Source organism: Aotus nancymaae, unplaced genomic scaffold (assembly GCF_030222135.1).
Source record: "Aotus nancymaae isolate 86718 unplaced genomic scaffold, 86718_ANA_hifiasm-v0.15.2.pri h1tg000017l, whole genome shotgun sequence".
Taxonomy (NCBI): Eukaryota; Metazoa; Chordata; class Mammalia; order Primates; family Aotidae; genus Aotus; species Aotus nancymaae.
In genome coordinates, this window is record NW_026988429.1 from 52,586 (window position 1) to 74,256 (window position 21,671).

The following is a 21,671-nucleotide window of genomic DNA, read 5'->3' on the forward strand; positions in this document are numbered from 1 at the left end:
GGTAGGGGGCTAGGGGAGGGAGAACATTAGGAGAAAAACCTAATGTAGATGATGGGTCGATGGGTGCAGCAAACCACCATGGCATGTGTATACCTATGTAACAAACTTACATGTTCTGCACATGTACCCCAGAACTTAAAGTATAATTTAAAAAAAGAAAAGAAACTGCATATAATAATTCTCTAAGCCTAGTATTTCATGATGCTTCTAGAAGGATTCATTATGACTAGATTGGAGGTTTGAAAGGGTCTTTTAGACAGAAAATAGAAATACATGAGAAGTCTGAGAATTCACCTTCCAGCTCATGACTGTCATTTTGTGTTTGATCAGTCTGGCTTACCTCACTCTATTATTAATGTCAAGAAAAACAACTTTTCTTATTTCTTATTAGAACATGCACATTTCTTGTAAAAAAATTAAAATGTAGGAGATCATAAAGAAAAAACTAATAATCCATATTTTTAGTTGGTGTGGTATTTTGTGACAGTCATATATACACATATATTTTATTCTTGTCATATGTATACATATATATACATACACACAAAATATATTTATAATTCTCTGCAAAAATGCAGAGAAATCATTCACCATTTCACCTTTTTCTTCATAAAGAAAAACTGCTGAAAATGACCTTTTGTCTTCACTTTCTGTACTGACAATAGTGAACTATCCCTTCTCCCCACCAGAAGACAACCAGACACAGAGGAAAAGAGATGTGGAAAGGAGAGGGGAAAGAAAAAGAGAGAAAACATACAGAGAAAGCACAGAGACAAACACAGCAATAACATAAGAGATAAGGGTCGGGAGGAAAGAGTAATCAGAATGAGAGTGGAGACACACAACAGACACAGTGGCAACCAGAGAGAACGAGGGTGGCGGATGCAGGGCACAAGTACACGTGTGGGTGAGCAGAGGCAGACAGAACAGAGAAGCAGACAGAGTGCAAAGAGATCACAGAGAGAGAAGAGCGCCTGGACTGCAGAGACGACAGTGGGGGAGACAGCATGGGGCAGAGAGAAACACAGAAAGAGCCAGTCAAATAAGGAGGAGGGGTCCTCCAAGGCAGGAGGGAGGAGCAAGCAGCTGCAGTTACTCCCTTACGGTGACTCCTGAACCCTCAAATGTACAAGGTAAAAATGTCCTGAGTATACAAGCTCAGGAAAAAAGGCATTAACACATCTAAGGAAATTGAGTCTAAAGACAAGACAACTCAAAGAAGAAGAAATATAAATGGTCAAAAAGATACAGCAAAAAATAAAAACTCAGTGGATGTCATTAAAGAAATGTGAATTGGAACAGATAACATATTCCTGGCCTGTTAGACTGGCAACTGTGAACAAGAGTCATGCAATGCTATTGGCAAGCACGGACCAGGGTAAGCAAATAATTGATTAGACCTCTCAGAAGGACAATTTTTCTGTGAAGATTAAAAGTTTCCAATGTGCATACTAGCTAACCCAGAAATTTCATGTTCAAAAATATACCTCAAGGAAATAGAAGAATTCAAAAAGATATAAAAAGACTATTAATCAATCATAGATAATGAAAAAGAAATATTTTAAATGATTTAAATATCTGTTAGTAGGGAACTAATTAAATAGTATAAGTGTACAATGGAACCCATAAAGCAATTAAAAATGACTACATAAATCTGTATTTAACACAGAAAGATGTCAATTATGATATTAAATGAACAGTTTCAAAACAAACAAAAGTTGGAAATAAGAGTTTCAAATCACTTGGTATAATTCCATTTTTTAAATTAAAACAAGGTATGCGAATCATAAAATATAAAACTGTAAGATTATATATACAAATGTTAATCAGAACTATTTCAGGATGGGGAGAATTATGGATGAATTCCAAGGCCTTTTTATTTTCTATGTTGTCTGAACCCTTTACATTTATCCTTTTACCTTTATATTAATACAATATTTTTTTTTATGAAAATATTTGGTAATAGAAAGATGTAAGGCGGTAGAAACATCAACAGAAGCCATGGTGTCATGCTTGTCCTCCCCAGTCCATGATGAGGAACGACTCAAGCATGGTCCCAGTGAGGAGGAAGCAGCCAATAGAAACGGAGAAGCTGAGTAAATAGGAGAAACACTGAGAAAACGGATGATGGATTTTAGGAAGTAGGCAGGCGTAATGAATCTCCTCTTCCGTAACTGAAATATACAAACAAAAGGAAACCAAATATGAAAAGAATCTTCAGAATCTGGAGAAGGGGCTCAACTCATATCACAGATTTAGAGCTAAGACACAGCTCTCTCTCCACAAAGGATCACACATACAGAGGGTGAAAAGTGAGTCATTACATTCAAATACCCTACTGACATCCCACTTTTGGTAGAAAAGGTGACTGAGGTCATAAGTGGCCCAGAAGAAAGAGATAAACTTCTCAACTAGAGACATGGATCCCTGTTTAAAAAAGAAAAGCGCATTTCTGCCCTAGCCCGAATGATGATTAATTACATACCCCTTCTAGCCAGAAAGAAATCAGAAAAAGGTCTGGAAAATTCTCTCTTAGATCTAAATGTCTTAGCTGCATTAGAAAGATTTGCTAGAAAAGAAATCAGGCCCAGCAATATTATTGTGCACAAGGTAAGTCACCAAAGCAGACAACAGCCACTGTAAAGAAGTACAAAAATAAAACCTCGAGGGCACGTCCCATAGAACTAGATACTTCCCTTACCCTGCAACTGGTAAAGCAGCCACCGGTCTGTGAGTTTTAAAACAATCACAGAGAAAAATGTCACTTCAGGAGGTTGTACAGAGTCCTAGACTCACCTACTCCCTCTCTGGCTTCCCCAACCTCCAAGGAATGAAATTAATACAAATCACACACAATTACCAGTCATATCTTAGGAAGGGGATTCAAACAGCAATTTATAAACATGTATAAGGCAGTTAAAGAGAATTCAACCAGATTACTATGGGCAACTAAATGGTTTCCATAGCGAGCGAGAGTCCCTGGGGATCCACACTTCCCGCAGGGACCAGTACAATCCTGGGATGGGGGATTCCTTCTGACCCCAGGCATACAGACTGTTACAGACAGCTGCCCAGAGTGTTTACGGAGGCAACACTCAAGTCCACAAGAGACCGCCATAGGCCTTGGACCCCAGAATAGCCTGGTGCCATCTGCCATACCTCTAACACAGGCTGCAGTTGTGGTGGTAAGAATGCTCAACTCCACCTCACAAGACAATGCTTGATGACAGCTTCTAGCACAGTGACCCCACTTCTGTCTAAAAACTCTGCAGATGGGTATAGCCCCATGTTCTCCTAGGAAGCATCCAGATGGTGGAGTGAGTGACTCTTGCTACCCCTGCTGCTCACAGCCAGGAGGTGCATCCCTGGTGGGGCTTCCTGCATAGCAGACCCATTTTCGCCCGAACAATTCAGGTGGGCACAGCCCTGTCTTCCCCTGGGAAGCACTCAGATGGTGGAGCAGGTGACTCCACCCACTCCTGGTCCTCCTAGCCGTGTGGGACGCACCAGTTGGGGCTCCAAGCAAAGTGGACCCACCTCTACCTGAATTATGTTAGTGGCACAGCTCTGTGTTCCCCTGGGAAGCACCCACATGGTGAAAAACTAACAATGAAATTCTGGCCTTAAACTGGACACTTGACCAATTGGAGCTAATAAACATCTAGAGAATACTCCACCCAACAACTACAGAATACACAATCTTCTCATTCACATCTGACCTTTGAAAAACTGGCAAAAATGTGATTCTTCTGAATCACATTTATTCATTTGCGTATGTGGAATCAACCTTCCATCCCAGGAATAAACTATACTTGATGGTGGTGAACAAATTTTTTGATGTGCTTCTGGACTCAGTTTACTCCTGGAACTGATGAACAAATAGGAAAACAAGATGCCAAACTATCTCTTTGCTGATGACATGAGTTATGTAGAATACCCTAAAGACTCCACCAAAAGGCTCCTGGAACTGATCAACAAATTCAGTAAAGTTTCAGGATACAAAATCAGTAGCATTTCTCTACATCAATAACGTTCTAGCTGAGAACCAAATTAAGAACACAATCCCATTTCCAATAACCACAAAAAAGTCATATCTTAGGAAGGGGAATACCTAGGAATTCATCTAGGAATACCTAGGAATTCATCTAATCAAGGAGGTGAAAGATCTCTACAAGGAGAACTATAAAACTTTGCTGAGGGAAATCAGATGACAAATGAAGGGGAAAAAAATTCCCATGCTTACGGATGGGAAGACTCAATACTGTTAAAATGGCCTTACTTCCCAAAGCAGTTTACAGATTCGATGCTATCCCTATCAAAATAGCAGTATCATTTTTCACAGAATTAGAAAAATGTATTCTAAACTTCATTTGGAACCAAACAAGAGCCCAAATAGTAAAAGCAATCCTAGGCAAAAAGAACAAAACCAAAGGCATCACATTACCCAACTTCAAACTATACTATAAGGCTACCGTGACCAACATGGTACTGGTAAAAAACAGACAAATAGACCAATGGAACAGAATAGAGAGCTCAGAAATAAACCTGCACACCTACAACCATCTGACCTTTGAAAAATTGGCAAAAATAAGCAATGAGAAAACAACTCTGTATTTAATACATGGTGCTGAGAGAACTGGTTAGCCATATGCAAAAGAAACTGGACCCCCACCTCTCAGTATATTTAAAAAACTGGACCCCCACCTCTCACTATATTTAAAAAAAACTAAGACAGATTAGAGATTTAAATGGAGGACCTCAAACTATAAAAATCCTAGGATAAAACCTAGGAAATACTCTTCTCAATATTGGCTTTGGAAAATAATTTATGGCCAAGTTTTGAACAGCAATTATAACAAAAAATTGACGATTGGTACCTAATTAAACTAAAGAGTTTCTGCACAGTAAAATAAATTATCAATAAAGAGATAACTCATAGAATGGGAGAAAATATTAGGAAATTACATTTCCAACAAAGGTCTAATGTCCAGAATCTGTAAGGAAATGTAAAAATTTTAAAAGCAAAAATCAAATAAGTCCATCTGTAAAAATGGGCAAAGGGGCTGGGCACCATGGTTCACACCTGTAATTTCAGCATTTTGGGAGGCCAAGGTGGGAAGATCACTTGAGGCCAGGAGTTTAAGACCAGCCTGGCCAATATGTTGAAACTCCATCTCTACTAAAAATACAAAAATTAGTCGGCGGGCATGTTGCATGCCTGTAATCCCAGCTACTCAGGAGGCTGAGGCATGAGAATTGCTTGAACCTGGGAGGTGGAGGTTGAAGTGAGCCAAGATTGTGCCACTGCATTCCCACCTGGGTGACAGACTGAGACCCTTTCTCAAAAAAATTTAAAAAGGTGGGGGGAGTAAAGGACAGGAAAAGACACTTCTCAACAGAAGATGTCAAAGCAGCTGACAAACATGAAAAAATGCTCAACATCACTATTCATCAGAGAAATGCAAATCAAAACCACAACAAGATAACATCTCACACCAGTCAGAATTCTGATTATTAAAAAAGTCAAAAAATGGAGCTGCGAGAACCAGGCGTGCAGGAGCAGGATGGCGGCGGCGGCGGCTGCGGGCGAGGCGCGTCGGGTGCTGGTGTAGGGCGGCAGGGGGGCGCTAGGCTCTCCATGCGTGCAGGCGTTCCGGACCCGCAACTGGTGGGGTGCCAGCATTGATGTGGTGGAGAATGAAGAGGCCAGCGACAGTATTGTTGTTAAAATGACTGACTCCTTCACTAAGCAGGCTGACCAGGTGACTGCTGAGGTTGCAAAGCTCTTGGGTGAAGAGAAGGTGGACATGATTCTTTGCGTTGCTGGAGGATGGGCCGGGGGCAATGCCAAATCCAAGTCTCTCTTTAAGAACTGTGACCTGATGTGGAAGCAGAGCATGTGGACGTCCACCATCTCTAGCCACCTGACTACCAAGCATCTCAAGGAAGGCGGCCTCCTGACCTTGGCTGGCACAAAGGCTGCCCTGGATGGGACTCCTGGTATGATCGGGTACGGCATGGCCAAGGGTGCCGTTCACCAGCTCTGCCAGAGCCTGGCCGGGAAGAACAGCGGCATGCCGTCCGGGTCAGCCGCCATCGCTGTGCTCCCGCTTACCCTGGATACCCCAATGAACAGGAAATCAATGCCTGAGGCTGACTTCAGTTCCTGGACACCCTTAGAATTCCTAGTTGAAACCTTCCATGACTGGATCACAGGGAAAAACCAACCGAGCTCCGGAAGCCTAATCCAGGTGGTAAACACGGAAGGAAGGACAGCTCACCCCGGTATTTTTAGGCCTCATCTCAGTGCTCCTGTGAGGGGCTTGCCAAAAACGTCACTAACCTATCTCAGCGTGGCCTTGTCTAGCCCTGCGTTTTCTGTAACCCCAGTTTGTAGTATGAGATAATGAGTCCTATTTTTCTGTCACCTAATGTGCATTTGCTCTTCTAGGACAGTGTAATACATTTATGTGAAGTAAAAGCATGCGAGACTGGCAGCCTGCAAATAGCATCTGTCAATCTGTGTTAACTGCTAGGGAGGTCTCTGCATTGCCCCTGCTATATCGGTGTCATGTTGGATTGCTTTTGAGACTGTTATCTGTCCTTGACAGTGGCTGTCATCTTGACTACTTTGTTGATTTGTTGGTATTGGAGACATTTTGAAGGCTGAATTATTTTTGAATGTCATGTTTATGTCACAGACGTAGTTTTTGCAGCCTTGAATTAAACTGCTTTAAAACTCCTTTTGTGGTATAAGCAAAACGCCGTGGACTCTGTCCTGGTATCCTTTTCCTGTGTGGTTGCCCTGTGTTCTCTGGCCTAAGGTTAAGTGTGCAAGATAACTATTTGTGAATATTCAGAATGTTGATCCTAATAAATGTACTTCGTTTTAAAAAAAAAGTCAAAAAATAACAGATGCTGTCAAGGCTTCAGAGAAAAGGGAATGCTTATACACTGTTGGTAGGAATGCAAACTGGTTCAGCCACTGTATAAGGCAATTGGGAGATTTCTCAAAGAAGTGAAAAAGAACCACTTCTTTGAGTATACACTACCCAGTAGTATATACTCAGTAGTATATACTCAAAAAGTGCTTCTTTTTCACTTCTTTGAGAAATCTCCCAATTGCCTTATACAGTGACTGAACCAGTAGTATATATTCAAAGTATATAACCAGTAGTATATACTCAAGGAAAAATAATTCATCCTTTCAAAAAAACTAATGCACTCACATGCTCATTCCTGCACTACTCACAATAGCAAAGACATGAAATCAACCTAGGTGGCCACGAACAGTGGATGGATAAAGAAAATGTGGTGCATATATACTATAAAATACTGCACAGCCATAAAAATAAAATTATGCCCTTCACAGCAGTATAGATGGAGCTGGAGGCCATTATCCTAAACCAATTAACGCAAGTACAGAAAACCAAATACTGCATGTTCTCACTTATAAGCAGGAGCTAAACACTGTATATACATAGACATAAAGATGAAAATAATAGAAAGTGAGGACTTCTAGATGGGAGAAAAGGAGGAGGAAATGGGCTGAAAAACCACCTATTGGGTACTACGCTAACCACCTGGGTGAGGGGATTATTTGTACCCCATGCCTCAGTGTCAAGCATTATACTCATGTAATAAACCTGCACATGTGCCATTTAATCTATAATAAAAATTGAAATTGTTTTAAAAAGGAATTAGAAACAGATGAGCAAACTAAAACTAAAACAAGTAGGAGGAAAATGCTAAATGTTAGAAAGGAAATAAATAAAGTAGAGATTAGAAAAATGCTAGAGAAAATTAAAGAAACCAAAAGTTTTGTCTTTAAAAACCTCAACAGAAACTGAATTCTTTAGCTAGACTCACCAAGGAAAAACCAAAGACTCAAATCACTAAAATTAAGAATGGATGAGGGGATACTATGAGCAATCATATACCAAGATATTAGACAACCTAGATGAAGTAGACAAATTTCTAGATAAAGAAATGATCAGGCCAGCAGCGGTGGCTCACGCTTGTAATCCCAGCACTTTGGGAGGCCAAGGTGGATGGATCATGAGGTCAGGAGTTCGAGACCAACCCGGCCAACATGGTGAAACCCTTTCTCTACTAAAGATACAAAAAATTAGCCTGGTGTGGTGGCGCGCCCCTGTAATCCCAGCTACTCGGGAGGCTGAGGCAGGAGAATCACTTAAAGCCGGGAGGCGGAGGTTGCAGTGAGCTGAGATCATGTCATTGGCCTCCAGACTGGGCAACAGGGCAAGACTCCATCTCAAAAAAAAAAAAGAAATGATCAAAATAGATTCAAGAAGAAACAGAAACTCTCAGTTGGTTTATAATGAGAAAAGATTGAGTTAATAATTAGAAAACTTCTCCAAAAGAAAAGCTTGGACCAAACTTCCTTGATAAATTCTGCCAAATATTTAAAGAAGATGTAACACCAATTATTCACAATCTCATACAAAAAACATAACCAGAAAGATCATTTCCTGATTCCTTCTATGTAGGCCAGTATTATCCTGATATCAAAGGCAGACAAAGATACCACTTGAGAACTGCAGACCAATATCTCTTGTGAATACAGATGCAAAATCCTACAAAAATACTAGCTACTAGCTAACTGAATCCAAGAGGACAGAAAAGGGATTACACATCAAAACCAAGTGGGATTTATCTTAGGAATGCAGTGTTCGTTCATTGTATGAATAAATCAATATGATATACCATATTAATAGAATAAAGGAAAAACATATAATCATGTCAATAGACATAGAAAAGGCATCTGGCAAAATAAAAAAAAAACCCTTCATAGTAAAAACATTCAACAAACTAGGAATAGAAGGGAACTTCCTCAACCTGTTAAAGGGCATCTGCAAATAACTCACTCCTAACATTATGCTTAATGACTTCACACTTTCCCCTTTAAGATTAGGAACAAGACAAGAACATCCATTCTTGCCACTTCTATTCAACATAGTTCTGGAGGTTCAAATAAAGTCAATTATCAAAGAAAAAAATGGCATGAGATTAGAAAGAAAAAAGAAAAGCCATCTGTATTTGAAGATGACATAGTATTCTATATAGAAAATCCTAAGGCACACACATACACACATGTAAATTACTAGAGCTGATAAACAAGTTCAGCAAGCTTGTACAATCTGTGATTGATATAGAAAAATCAGTTGTATTTCTATACACTAGCAATAAACAACCTAGAAATGAAATCATGAAAATAAAATCATTTACAATGGCATTAGAAAGAATAAAATATATAGAAATACATTTAATTACAGATTTGCCAAACTGCAAAGAAGTAAAAACTATAAAGATTGTTGAAAGAAATGAAAGAAGACTTAAATAAATGGGAATATATCCCATGTTCCTAGATTGGAAGTCTTAATATTGTTAAGATGCCAGTACTCCCCAATTCCAACTACAGATTCAAGGAAATCCTTACCAAGATTCAAGCTGCCTTTTATTTTTTCAGAGATTGGCAAGCTAATCCTAAAGTTCATAGGACCCATAAATAGATAAAACAATTTTATGAAAGAAAAACAGGCTAGGCATGGTGGCTCACGCCTGTAATCTCAACAATTTTGGAGGCCTAGGTGGGCAGATCAGGAGGTAAGAAGATCAAGACCATCCTGGCTAACACAGTGAAACGCTGTCTCTACTAAAAATACAAAAAATTAGCTGGGCATGGTGGCACGTGCCTGTATTACCAGCTACTTGGGAGGCTGAGACAGGAGAATTGAATGAACCCAGGAGGTGGATGTTGACGTAAGCAAAGATTGTGCCACTGCACTCCAGCCTGGGTGACAGAGCAAGAGTTCATCTCAAAAAAAAAAAAAAAAGAAAGAAAGAAAGAGAGAAAGAAAAAGAAAGAAAACCAAGGTTGGAGGACTCACACTTCAAAATTTACCATAAGGACACAACAATAAGACAGTGTGGTGGTGGCATATGCAGAGACATATGGATCAATGAAATAGAATTAAGAGTCCAGAAATAAACTCTTACATTTATGGTTAATTAATTTTTGGCAAAGGACCCCAGACAATTTAATGGAAGAAAGTCTCTGCAACAAATGGTGCTAGGCCAACTGGATATCCATATGCAAAAGAATAAAACGGTATCCCCTGCCTCACATCACATACAAAAATTAGCTAAAAAATGATCATAGACCCTAATTTAAGAGCTAAAATTATAATACTCTTAGAAGAAAGCAAAGAAATAATTTTGTGTGTGTGTGTGTGATGTTGGGTTAGGCAATAGTTTTAGACACAACATGAAAAACACAAATGACAACAGTAGATAAACTGGACTTTGTCAAAATTTAAAATTTTGTACTGCAAATGATACCATCAAGAAAGTGAAAAGCATTCCAAAGAATGGGAGACATGTTTTTGAATAATATACTGAATAAGGGAATGCTGTTCAGAATATATACAGAACACGTCGAAACCAATAATAAAGTAACAAAAATAAACCAATTTAAACATGAGCATAGGATCTGAATAGAAATTTTTCCAAAAAAGATATTCAAATGGCTAAAAGTCACTTAAAAAGTGCTCATCATTATTGGTCATTAAAGAAATGCAAATCAAAACCACAGTGAGATGCTACTTTACACTCATTAGGATGTCTATAATTAAAAGTCAGAAAACAATAATTATTGACGAGGACGTGGAAATATTGAAACCCTAATATGATCCTAGTGGAAATGTAATACGGTGCATCCAATTTGGAAAATAGTTGAGGGGTTACTCAAAGGTTAAACAGAGAGTTATCATATGACCCAGCTGTTCTACTTCTAGGTATTTATCCAAGAGAACTGAAAAAAGTATGTCCACACAAAAACTTGTACACAATTTTATAACAGCATTATTTGTGAAAGTAAAAAAGTACGGCCGGTCATGGTCACTCATGCCTGTAATCCCAGCACTTTTGGAGGCTGAGAGGGGTGGATCAAGGGGTCAGGGGATCAAGACCATCCGGGCAACATGGTGAAACCCTGTCTCTACTAAAATTACAAAAATTAGCTGAGTGTGGTGGCACGTGCCTGTAATCCCAGCTACTTGGGAGGCTGAGGCAGGAGAATTGCCTGAACCCAGGAGGCGGAGGTTGCGGTGAGCCGAGATCGCGCCATTGCACTCCAGCCTGGGTAACAAGAGCGAAACTCCGTCTAAGAAAAAAAAAAAAAAATGTTGTAAATCCACATAATGGATTTTATTCTGCAAACCAAAAAATGAAGTATTGACATATGCTACAACCTTAAAAATATCATGTTAAGTCTGCTGGGCATGGTGGCTCATGCCTGTAATTGCAGCACTTTGGCAGGCCGAGGCAGGCAGATCACAAGGTCAGGAGCTTGAGACCAGCCTGGCCAATATGGGAAACCTTGTCTCTACTAAAAATACAAAAATTAGTCGGGTGTGGTGGTGGGTGCCTGTAGTCCCAGCTACTCGGGAGCCTGAGGCAGGAGAATCACTTGAACCCAGTTGAACCAGACTGGGTGACAGAGAGAGGCTCCGTCTTAAAAAAAAAAAAAAACATGTTAAGTCAAAGAAGCTAGATACAAAAAGCCACATATTTTATGACTCCATTTATGTGGACAATCTCAAATAGGCAAATCCATAGAGACAGAAAGTAAATTAATGGTTGCCAGAGCTGAGGTGGGAGTACAAGAACAAGGGCAATGGGAGGTAACTGCTAATGGGCACAGGGTTTTTTAGGGGAGACGAAAATGTTCAGGAATTAGTGGTGAAGGTTGTATGACTTTCTGAATATACAAAAACCTGTTGAATTATATACTAAAAAGAATGAATTATATGGTTTGTGAATTTTATCTCAATAAAAAAAGAGACTGACCAACATTGAGACATACCCTAGAAAAGTAACTAGACTTAAAATCTTAAAAACCTACAATAATTCAGAAGTAAAGCTAGTCAATGTAGCAATACTACTATAATGAGCTGATACAAAATCCACAATATATAACAATTATTGGTTAGTTGGGAGAACATCTGTAGGTGGGGGCACAGGTCGGGAGAAGTGTAATTAGTTTCTTAATTGTTCATATGATAGAGTCAATAGATACTGTTTCATGTCTGAGAGAGATTGAGAATGTGATTGAAGCATATTAGTTAATTAGACATGGCTGCTAAATTGTCAGAAAAACAGCTCAAAGAAACATATATTACATAGTAATGAACAAAAAAGATTGGAAATGGCAAGAAGTCAGTAAAAATCACAAGATCCTGAAAAACCAAAACAATTTTGAAAGACAACAACCAATGCTGGAGGAAATCCACAAAGATGGGAAGCAACCAGTGCAAAAAGGATGAAAACACATCCTGATTTTAAAACACATTACTGGCTGGGCACATCACCTCACCCCTGTAATCCCAAGACTTCTGAAGACCTGGGATGGAGGATCACTTGAGCCCAGGAGCACCATACCAGCCTGGGCAACACAGTGAGACCCCATCTCTACAAACAACAACAACAACTACAACACCCAAAACCCAAATATATTACCAAAGGTGCAATAATCAAAATAGTGTGATAGTAGCAGGAAGACAGATAAACTCGCACACATATGGTCAAATGATTTTTTTTTGAGCTGGAGTCTCACTCTGTCACCTAGGCTGGAGTGTAGTGGTGTGATCTCGGCTCACTGCAACCTCCACCTCCTGAGTTCAAGTGATTCTCCTGCCTCAGCCTCCTGAGTAGCTAGGACTACAGGCATGCACCACCACACCCAGCAAATTTTTTGTATTTTTAGTAGAGACAGGGTTTCACCATCTTGGGCCAGGCTGGTCTCGAACTCCTGACCTCAGGTTATTCGCCTGCCTCAGCCTCCTCAAAGTGCTGGGATTACAGGTGTGAGCCACTGTGCCTGGTCCAAATGATTTTTGACAAGGGTGCCAAGACCACTTGATGGGAAAAGAACAGTTTTTTCACAAATGATACTTGGCAACCTGGATATCCACATGCAAGAGAATAAAGTTGGACTCTTGTCTTATATAAAAAAATCAACTTAAAACAGATTAAAGACCTATGTGTAAGGCCTAAAGCTGTAAAAGTCTTGGAAGAAAACATAGAGGAAAAGCTTCATGACACTGAATGTGGCAATGCTTTCTTGGATATGACACTAAAAGCACAGGCAACAAAAGCAAAAATAGACAAATGGGACCACACCAGGGACACAATCAACAGAGTAAAAGACAACCTATGGAATGGGAGGAAATATTTGCAAATCATGATTCGGATAAGGGGTTAATATACAGAATACACAAATAACTCTCACAATTCAACAACAACAAAAATCAATAACCTGACTAAAAATGGGCAAAGGAATTGAATAGACATGTCTCCAAGGTTGATATACAAATGGCCAACAAGCATGTGAAAATATACTCCATATCACTAATCATCAGAGCAATGCAAATCAAAACAACAATGAAATATCACCTCACACTCACTAGGATGGCTATTACTAAAAAGGCAGAAAATAACAAGTGTTGGTGAGGATGTGGAGAAAATAGGTCACTTGTGTGCTGTTGGTGGCACTGTAAAATGACACAACTGCTCTGGAAATCAGTATTGAGGTTCCTCCAAAAGTGAAAAATAGAACCATTTGATTCAGCAATTCCTCTTCTGAGTATGTCTCCAAAAGCACAGTAAGCAGGGACTCAAAAAGATAATACCATACCCATGTTCACAGCAGCAATACTCAATACCCAAAAGGTGGAAGCAAAACAGATGCCCATCCACTGAGGAATGGATAAATAAATGTGGTACATGCAACCCATGGAAAATTATCCTGACTTAAAAAAGGAGGAAATCCTGTCACATACTACAACATGGATGAATCTTAAGGATCTTATGCTAAGTGAAATAAGTCAGTCACTAAAGGGTAGATGTTTTATTTCTCTTACAACACAAAATCAGGAATTAAAAAATATTTCTTATCTTCAAAACTTGGTATCAACAAATTCAAAAAGACAAAAAGTAGAATGGTGGTTACCAAAAGCTGGGGGAGGAGGACAAGGGAAGTTGTTATTCAATGAGTATAGAATTTCAGGTTTGCAATATAAAAATGTTCTGGAGATCTGTCTCACAACAATGTGAATATATTTGACATTACTGGCCCATACACTTAAGAATGCTTAAGATGGAAAACTTTATGTTAGGTGTTTTTTACTCCTCCCCACAGTTTGAAATGGAATTTTGTTTAACAAACATTAACTTAGTAAGTGTACCAGAAGAGGAAAAACAAAAACAAAAAGGAAAATGATAAAATTTAAACCAAACATATTTGTTACAACAATGATCTTAAGTAAAATCACTTCAAAAAAAGACCTCCAAATTGGGTGGAAAAAAAAAGTTAAAATCAAGTAGTTGTTACTTACACTTGAGCAAGTGACTCAGAAAAGCCAAAAGTAAAAGGACGGACAAAGAACAATGGTGCGAATCCACATTTTAAAAAACTGTATTGGGTGAAGTAGAATCAAAGGCAAAACATATTCAAAATGTAAAATAAAAGTTATTTTATATGATTTATTGTACAATTTACAGTGAAAAAGTGTCATTAATATTCATGCCATTAATATTTTGGTGTGCCAGACATAAAATAAAAATATATATAACCAGGCCGGTCATGGTGGCTCACGCCTATAATCCCAGCACTTTGGGAGGCTAAGGTGGGTGGATTGCTTGAGGTCAGGACTTTGAGACCATCCTGGCCAACATGGTGAAACCCTGTCTGTATTAAAAATACAAATATTAGCCGGGTGTGGTGGTGCACACTTGTAGTCCCAGCTACTCAAGAGGCTGAGGCAGCAGAATTGCTTGAACCCAGGATGCAGAGGTTGCAGTGAACTGAGACTACACCGCTACACTCCAACCTGGGTGACAGAGCCAGATTCCATCTCAAAAAAAAAAAAAAAAAAAAAAAAAATGTATATATATATATGTATATATATAACCATTCAATTAACAAACGATATATTCAATTCACTTAAAATATACTCTTTGAAGTTCTCAACAGATTAAGAAAATCAATATTCAGGAAGAATGTAATTAATATAATTAATAAAATGATTTAATAGATGTACAGGCACGTTCTGAGAAGTGCATCGTTAGGTGATTTTGTTGTGTGAACATCATGGAGTATGCTTACTCAAACCTCAATGGTACAGCCTACTACACATCTAGGCTATAAGGTATAGCCTATTGCTTCTAGGCTACGAACCTGTACAGCATGTTACTCTACTGAATACTGTAGGTAATTTTTAACACATTGGTAAGTATTTGTGTATCTAAAGTATCTACATAAAGAAAAGGTGCAGGAAAAATATAGTATTATAATTTCATGGGGACTGCTGTCATTTATATGTTCTGTGGTTGACTGAAATGTTGTTGTGTGGAGTCTGACAGTAACTGGAATGTCATACTCTATTTGGAAGCTCTACCTCCTTTAAAATACCCATAGATTGCTTATATTGAGCCACAAGGAAAACCTCTATGTATTCTTAAAACACAAATAGAACACAGTAAGTCTCTAATCACAATATATGAAAATTATAACTTAATAAGTAGTGACAGGCTGGGTGCAGTGGCTCACGCCTGTAATCCCAGCACTTTGGGAGGCTGAGGCGGGTGGATCATGAGGTCAAGAGATCGAGACCATCCTGATCAACATGGTGAAACCCGGTCTCTACTAAAAATACAAAAAATTAGCTGGGCACGGTGGCGTGTGCCTGTAATCCCAGCTACTCAGGAGGCTGAGGCAGGAGAATTGCCTGAACCCAGGAGGCGGAGGTTGCGGTGAGCCGAGATCGCGCCATTGCACTCCAGCCTGGGTAACAAGAGTGAAACTCCGTCTCAAAAAAAAAAAAAAAAAAAAAAGTAGTGACAATAAATCTAACATGGAATTATGAAAAAATTATCTCTTATATGTCTTTTGAATCAAATAGAAAATCCAAAGCTACAGTTACATAACATCTAGAAAGTATTACCAATAAGAATACTAGTAGGTAAAAATATACTGGGTATGTATACCTGATTTCCACTTGGATATCTAGAAAGTTGCATATAATATTGTTCCCCCCTTTATAACAAAACAACAAGAACAGCAAAAGGGCAGAAACTGCATGTTCTTAACTTTTCTGAAAGCCAGCAGCAAGTTGAGGAGTGGAGGGAAGAGAGTATGAGGTAGGCTCAGTATTAATAGTGTTTGGCCCCAGGCCTGCTCTCAGGACAGCCTGCTCTGCCCAGGCCCTTGGTCAGGTTCCAATGACCTCTCCCTCCTCCTCAGGGCTATGGGTTCCTGTGCCATCCTTGTTGCTCCCCTCTACCCATCTACATCTTCATACTTAGTCCTTTGATTACCTATATCGATAAAGCTACTTGAATTATTCTACTTGGAGTGTTGGGACTTGATTATCTTCTCTTGTAGAGAATTTGTTAAAGAATGTGTCCTCTCTGAAGAGCTAGAACCATCGTCCTCAGATTTCTGGACATCTAACCAAGGATGATCTGTCTACTTTCATTCCCCTTCAAACAATAAGTCCAGGGCACTGATCTGATGATGGGTTATTGATGAGATTGGGGGAGATGATGTTCTTTCCAAGAGCCTATGTTAATGAGTCTGAATCAATTTTTCTCTTCCTTCCAAGACTTCCAGAATGTAATGCCCCTGGATTGTCTACCTTCCACCTCACTGGCCCCTTTCCAGGCTGGGCTACTCCAGTGCAGGAGTGATCTTCCCGGACATGGGCATGGGGTGGCACTGACAGGCTGCTCTCAAACCTAACAGTGCTGGGAATAACAGCAACTCCAAAAATACAATGACCTATTATAACCAAGTTCCTAGGGGCAATAGAAAGACAAAAAAAAAAAAAAAATAGTTTATCAGGATAGTTAAACGTTAATGTCTAGTCTAATTAACTGTGACAAGTTAATTGTTAACTAAGCAACAAACAGCAGCAATACAAGTGCTTAATGAGAAATGCAAAGGCTTCCAAGGAGGGAGGGACTGGGACCAGATTCATCTGGTTGGGTGGTCAGAAGTGAACAGAGCAGGTAGCACTAAACTGGATCTTGAAGAAGAAATAGAGCCTTAGTCACATATGGGAATTTGATCAAGTATGTCCTGACCACTGGCAACAGGATGGGCGTGATGAAGTCTGCAGGGTGAATCTTACATGCCTCCAGACAGAGCTGGTTCTCCTGGCTTGTGAGGCTTTCTGTGAATTCCAAACTCCCTAAACACTTGTTAAACCCCTGCCTGCAGGGTTATCATGCTGTACTGAAAAAGTAGAACAGCGCAGGCTCTTTGGAGCCAGAGCTACACTAGATCTGAGCTTTCACTTTCTATGTGTGGCCTTGGAGAGGAAACCTCAGGTTTTTGGGCCTCAGTTTCCCATTTCCCATTTAAGGTCTGGACGTTAATACCGACCTTAGCTCCAAGGCTGTGGTGAACATGAAATTGCACAGCATGGGAAAATGTCTTTCTCACAGAGCCAAGCATCTAATAATTTCTTGGTAAAAAACAGCTATTGCTTCTTCCCTTTATGATCCAGGCAGTAGTGCTGAGGCAAGCAGTAAAGTAAGACTCATTGCTGGCGGGAAAGTAAACTACAGCTGACACTTTAGAAAACAGTTTGGTATTTCCTCAAAATGTTAAACAGGATTGCAACATGAACCGGCATTTTCGCTCCTAGATATACATCGAAAGAATTGATAATAGGTATTCAAACAACTGCTTGTACAGGCATGTTCACAGCAGCATCATTCACAAAAACCAAAAAGTGGAAACAACCTAAATGTCCATCAGTAAGTGAACAGATAAACAAAGTGTGGTATAAACATACATGGCATATTATTGAGCCCTAAAAAGGAATGAAGTGCTGATGCATGATGCAACATGAATGAATTTTGAAAACATTAACTGAACGAAGCTACCCATAGAAGGTCAGATATTATACCATTCCTTTTATATGAAATACCCACATAAGCAAATCCATAGAGACAGAATGCAGATTAGTGGTTGCCAGGGATTGGGGTGAGAGGGAAACAAAGGGTGACCACTTGATGAATAAAGAATTTCCTTTTGCAGTGATAAAAATAATTTGGGACCAGGAAGACGTATTGTTGCACAGGATTGTGAATGTACCAAATGCCACTGAATTGTACACATTAATATGATTAATTGAAATGATAACATAAAACAAGACATGGGTCTTACCTTTAGGGCTTCACAATCATATCTGAGTCCCTTTAAACACTCAAAGTTGGGCCTGGGCGGGGCGGACCGGCGCTGGGAAACCGGGGCAGCCGAGGCAGCCGGGTCCGCAGCGCGGCAGCCGGCCGCTCCCACTGCAGCCCTCCCGCCCGCCTACCCGTCCGGCGCGATGGCGGGGAGCAGCTCGCTGGAGGCGGTGCGGAGGAAGATCCGGAGCCTGCAAGAGCAGGCAGACGCCGCGGAGGAGCGCGCGGGCAGCCTGCAGCGCGAGCTGGACCACGAGAGGAAGCTGAGGGAAACCGCTGAAGCCGACGTAGCTTCTCCGAACAGACGCATCCAGCTGGTTGAGGAAGAATTGAATCGTGCCCGGGAGCGTCTGGCAACAGCTTTGCAGAAGCTGGAGGAAGCTGAGAAGGCAGCAGATGAGAGTGAGAGAGGCATGAAAGTCATTGAAAGTCGAGTCCAAAAGGATGAAGAAAAAATGGAAATTCAGGAGATCCAACTGAAAGAGGCCAAGCACATTGCTGAAGATGCCGACCGCAAATATGAAGAGGTGGCCCGTAAGCTCGTCATCATTGAGAGCGACCTGGAACGTGCAGAGGAGCGGGCTGAGCTCTCAGAAGGCCAAGTCCGACAGCTGGAAGAACAATTAAGAATAATGGATCAGACCTTGAAAGCATTAATGGCTGCAGAGGATAAGTACTCGCAGAAGGAAGACAAATATGAGGAAGAGATCAAGGTCCTTTCCGACAAGCTGAAGGAGGCTGAGACTCGGGCTGAGTTTGCTGAGAGGTCAGTAACTAAATTGGAGAAAAGCATTGATGACTTAGAAGAGAAAGTGGCTCATGCCAAAGAAGAAAACCTTAGTATGCATCAGATGCTGGATCAGACTTTACTGGAGTTAAACAACATGTGAAACCTCCTTAGCTGAGACCACATTCTTTCATTTTGTTTTTGTTTTGTTTTTAAACAACTGCTTACCCCTTAAATGCATTTTTATTTACTTTTACCACTGTCACAGAAACATCCACAAAATACCAGCTAGGTCAGGGGGTTGGGAAAACACACACAAAAAGGCAAATCCATGTCAGGGCAATTATGGTTTAAATGTGCCATTTCCCAGGTTGATGTTGCCACACTTTGTAGAGTTTAGCAACACAGTATGCTTGGTCAGCATAGGAATCCTCACTAAAGCAGAAAAGTTCCATTCAAAGTGCCAATGATAGAGTCAACAGGAAGATTAATGTTGGAAACACAATCAGGTGTGGATTGGTGCTACTTTAAACAAAAGGTCCCCCTGTGGTCTTTTGTTCAATATTGTACAATGTAGAACTCTGTCCAATGCTAATTTATTTTGTCTTGAGCTTTACTATGAGATGAGACTGTGGATCCCGCATGCCTGAATTCACTAAAGCCTAGGGTCTGTAAGCTACGCTGCTCTTCTGAGACTTCCATTCCTTTCTAATTGGCACACGTGCAGCTCATGACAGTCCATAGGATAATAATCAATGTGGATTTCCACTCTTTTCAGTTCTTCATGTTAAAGTGAAAGATTTAGACACTACATAAAATTGGTAAAGGACATTTTCTTGAGAGTTATAACTATATGTAAACATTGTATAATGATATGGAATAAAATGCACATTGTAGGACATTTTCTAAAAAAAACAAACAAACAAAAAAAAACACTCAAAGTTGGTAGAGGCACAGATAGGTAGATTCCCAAGCCTTAGTTTCATTGTCTGAAAGCAGGGCCAAGTGCCTAGAATGTGCAAAGACCTTCAGAGTTTATCTTTTATGCAAAGAACCCCCCATAATTCCTCTTTCCAGAGCTAACTGCTACCAACATTTGAGGGAACCATTCACACTTTTCTCTCTGCATGCTTGTTTATAGATATCATTTTCCAATACAATTTTTCCAAAAATAAATTCAAACATACTGTTTTACAATCTTTTCTTGCTTGCTGCTATAGTTGGACAACGTTTCTCATGTCAGTAAACCCTCATCATCATTGGTTATGGCTGTGAGGTATTGTGCTATAGAAATAGAGCAGGATTTATTGAGCCAGTCCCCTCTTGTTACGCTTTAGGTTGCTTCTAGTTTTTATGCCAATAAACTTTACAGTGATAAACATCCTTATACAAACATCTTTGCACATTTCACAAATTATTTTCTTGAGCTCTAATCCTTGAAGTTGAATTTGGATCAAGACTTTTCAAAGGATTTTGAGGCCGAGCAGGGTGGCTCACTACTGTAATCTCGGTGCTTTGGGAGGCTGAGGTGGGAAGATTGCTTGAGCCCAGGGATTAGCGACCAGCCTGGTCAATATAGCCAGTCTCTAAAAAAAATTTTTTTTAATTAGCCAGATGCAGTGGCGGGTGTCTGTAGTCCCAACTACTTGGGAGGACAAGGGCAGAGGATCACTTGAATCCGTAAATTTGAGGTTACAGTGAGTTATGACTGCACCACTGCACTCTGGCCTGAGCAATGGAGTGAGACTCTGTCTTGATTTAAAAAAAAGGATTTTGAGACATGCTGTGTAATGATTCTCCAGCAAGGATCTCCCATTTCAGTGTTCCATCAAAAGTGTGTGTGTCTGCATATTTTTTGGTGTTTTTCCTAAATTAGGTCATACCATCCTTTTAATTCTTTACCAGAATAATAGGGGAAACCTAGATCTTATTTTGGTTTTTATTTATTTGATTTCTAGTGAGTTTTTTGTATATTCTTTTTTGTATACTTTTAAAATATATTCATAAACCAGATTCACTTCATCATTTAATAATTCTCCATTCTTATCCAGAGTCCATTCTATCCATTCAGCAATTTTTTCTCCTATCATTTTTGAGGAAAGGAACATCAACTTTTCCATTTTGAGGAAAGCTTCCATTTCAGGAAAACTCAAAATGAAAGCTTGAAAAAGAACCATCAAAGAGGGAAAGAGAAACCGAGAGAGAAGAGGGTAGGAAATGAAGAACTGTGTGTTGAAGCAGCTGGGTGGCTGCTGTACCCAGAAGCTTCCACAGTTGACATGCTTTCATTGACTCTCAGTTGTTCTGCTATGAGCCAGAGTCTCTTGCACAGGTCTGCCCTGATCTTATTTCCCTTATGTCTAAGCTCTTGGTCTGACCCCATTGTCTTAGTCCATTCAGGCTGCTATAACACAATTACCATAAATGGGTAAACAATTTGCATTTAGCTTGTAAACAGAAATTTATTTCTTACAGCTCTGGAGGCTGGGAATCCAAGATCAAGGTGTCAGTAGACTTATGTCTGGTGAGGACCTGTTCCTCCTAGAGGGTGCCTTCTGTGTGTCCTCACTTGGTGGAAAGGGCAAACAAGCTCCCTTGAGCCTTTCTGTAAGAGCACTGATCCTGTATGTGAAGACTCCACTCTCACGACCTAATCAGCTCCCAA

At 40.0% G+C, this 21,671-nt stretch overlaps 2 protein-coding genes and 1 pseudogene across 4 annotated transcripts in view; 2 read left to right on the plus strand and 1 right to left on the minus strand.

Moving 5' to 3' along the window:
- LOC135275608 (centrosome-associated protein ALMS1-like) overlaps positions 1 to 21,671 on the minus strand; it is a 271,819-nt gene that overhangs the window by 9,153 nt on the left and 240,995 nt on the right. The window lies entirely within an intron of this gene.
- Positions 5,565 to 6,407, plus strand: LOC110568303 (dihydropteridine reductase-like; annotated as a pseudogene).
- On the plus strand, positions 18,408 to 19,366 carry LOC135275610 (tropomyosin alpha-3 chain-like). Its single transcript, XM_064377822.1, has one exon. It carries the CDS (start codon positions 18,423 to 18,425, stop codon positions 19,167 to 19,169), a length of 747 nt encoding a protein of 248 aa, XP_064233892.1. The 5' UTR covers positions 18,408 to 18,422; the 3' UTR covers positions 19,170 to 19,366.